Genomic DNA, 2,500 nt, shown 5'->3' with positions numbered 1-2,500 from the left:
AAATCAGGGAGGCGAGAATCCAGCTAGTTTAGGTCTCATAAGGACGCCTAAAACGTTTCAATAGGCCTTTTCTGCGTGAGGGGAGAGCTCTAGGGGACGAGGGGAGGAAGGGGAGAGGGAGGGAGAGGATGGGGGAGAGAGGGGAGTGGAAGGGAGTGGAAGGGAGAGAGGGAGATGGAGGATAGGGAGAGGAAGGGGTGGAAGGGGAGATATAGGGATGGGAGAGAGAGGGAGATGAAGGATGGGGAAAGGAAGGGAGATATGGGGAGGATGGGGAGATAGAGGGAAATATGGTGGGGAGCCTGAGATGAGGAGAAATGGGGTGAGGGATGGGGAGGGTAAGAGAGGAGAAGTGAAAACAGGAAATGAAATATAGTGGGGAGGATGGGGAGAAGGGGAAAAGAGGAGATGGGGAGAGGATGGGAGATATGGTGAGGAGGATGGGGAGAAGGGAAAAGGAAAGGAAGATAGGGAAGAAAGGGAGGATGGATAGATATGGAGAAGAGAGGAAAACAGAGAGAGATGAAGTGGAAGGGAGAGCAGGGGAGAAGGGGAGGAGGGGAGAGGGGGAGAAGGGGAGAGAGTGGGGAGAAAGGAGCCGATTTCCTCTGGTGATGTTTGAAGATTTAACGGCCAAGGTGACACACTTTGCCCATATCAATCTGCGTGCGGCCTCCCCATCAATCTCGGGCGGAGTTGACAACCCCGACGCGCGTCCGGAGGGGAGAAAGGAGACCCTCGACGCTAAGCCTATGTGGCATATTTCCCCTCCCCTTCGCGTGAGGACAAAACCCCTTGTCCTTCTGCAACAGAAGGCCTCCTTCTCCTCCTTCTTCGCCTCCTACTTACACGGATTTTGGGTCAAGGTACACTGGTTCCGAGTCGTGTTGACAAACGCCCGTCTCACCTCCGATTGACAACTTTCCCCTCGTCCTACTTCGGCTGCTGTGTTAGCCGATGCGTCCCCTCGCTTTTCCCCTCACTGACGCTGCGTTCACACATCCCTCAGGACCTCTCCGCCAGAGAAAGCACCAGGTCAAAACCACGCGACTTCTTCTCCCCCTTCCTCCTTTCTCCCCTTTCCCCTTGCCCCTTCCCCTCTTGCACTGCATCAATCACTCAACAAACTCCTCAATAGGTGGCTCGTCTCTCGGCCGGACGGACAGCCAGGACCTGCCGGCGTGTTCATCATCCGCCGGAGGAGTTTATCACGACGCGCGCTCGACGACACTATAAAGACCCATAAACAACCGACGACCCTTTTTGAAGGACGACTCACTCCTTCGCGACGCCTTGGAAGGGGTTGTCCTCCACCGCAGACGGTGACGGAGATCTATGACTCGAGGAGAGCGGTTGCGACCCCGGCCGATATGTCACAAGGAGGAGGGACGGATGCCTGTCAAAATGCCTGGGCCTTTTGGGGCACCTTCGTTGGAGAGCCCTTGAGCCGGGGGCGCCGCCGGTGCCTCCCGGGGCTCTGGAGAACACTTTTTAAGGCGCCCTCAGGGAACCGACCCTAATTGCCCCGTCACGCCACCGATTGGGGATTTGGATGGGCGTAAAATCTCGTAAAGGAAAGCAAAGGGAACACGGGAAAGCGACTCACCTCTGCCCGACCTGCCGACGAAGCGCAGGTCGTTGAACTTGGCGACCTGGTTCTTCATGACGGCCGAGTTGTTGCGCAGTTCGCCGCAGAAGTTCTCGTCGTTGCCGGCGCGCACGGTGACGATGGTGCCGTCCTTGACGTCGTCGAGCGCCACCACCTTGAAGGACATGGGCAGAGACTTGTTGGAGCGCCAGTGGTTGGGCAGCGCCGTGCACAGGATGTTCGGCGCGCCCGTCTTCACCAGTTCGCCAGGGTGCTCTCCCCCGCCGCCCATGCCGCCCATGCTGGCCACCTCCGTCGCCATGTCGCCTGCGCTGCGCCACGCCACCGTCATCAGGGCGCGCGGGTCAGCGGCGCCAGCATGAGGAGCCACGATGCCGGCGACGCCCAGCCCTAGTGGCCGTGCCTTCACCCCGGAGCCGCAGGGGAGCCGCTCTCCTGCCGGGGCTCGCGGGCTCAGGGGCGCGAGGCCGTCGGGCGCTCTGCCTCCGCGGCCGCCCGTGGGAAGCGGACCCGGCGTCAGCGCTCAGGGACGCCGCTGGGGACGCCGCTGGGGACGCCGTGCGCCTTTCGCTCCTCGCCTTGTGCTCTCCGAGGGGATCACAGCCGCATCGCACGCAGCCAAGGGCGCCTCAGGAGTGCTGACGGGGACAGGGCGCCTTCGGGAGAGGGCCAAGTCGTCCCGCAGGCTCGGATCGGCGGGTCCCTTGGACTCAAGTGCGTCTCACAAGCAGCTGTCGCAGCGAAGAACTAGAATTCCTGCCGCCGAGAATGGATCACAGAACGTCCTCTGCTACTGCTGCCTACGCTGAAGCTGCCACGGGGCTCTCTCTTCCGACGATGCGGCACGTCCTCCGTCCGCGTCAGAGTTCAGCACTCGAGAGACCTCAGTAG

At 60.8% G+C, this 2,500-nt stretch overlaps 1 protein-coding gene across 2 annotated transcripts in view; it reads right to left on the bottom strand.

Moving 5' to 3' along the window:
- The window catches only part of LOC125046373 (segmentation protein Runt-like), a 26,904-nt gene that overhangs the window by 23,829 nt on the left and 575 nt on the right, over window positions 1–2,500 (bottom strand). For both annotated transcript variants that reach the window (XM_047644100.1, XM_047644101.1), the window contains exon 1: window positions 1,607–2,500. This exon is cut by the window's right edge and continues 575 nt beyond it. In XM_047644100.1, the coding sequence (XP_047500056.1) occupies window positions 1,607–1,940 (334 nt within the window). In that variant the 5' untranslated portion in view covers window positions 1,941–2,500. The remainder of the gene's footprint in view (window positions 1–1,606) is intronic.

Source organism: Penaeus chinensis, chromosome 39, assembly GCF_019202785.1.
Source record: "Penaeus chinensis breed Huanghai No. 1 chromosome 39, ASM1920278v2, whole genome shotgun sequence".
NCBI classification, from domain to species: domain Eukaryota; kingdom Metazoa; phylum Arthropoda; class Malacostraca; order Decapoda; family Penaeidae; genus Penaeus; species Penaeus chinensis.
This window is presented reverse-complemented; position numbering and strand designations above follow the sequence as displayed.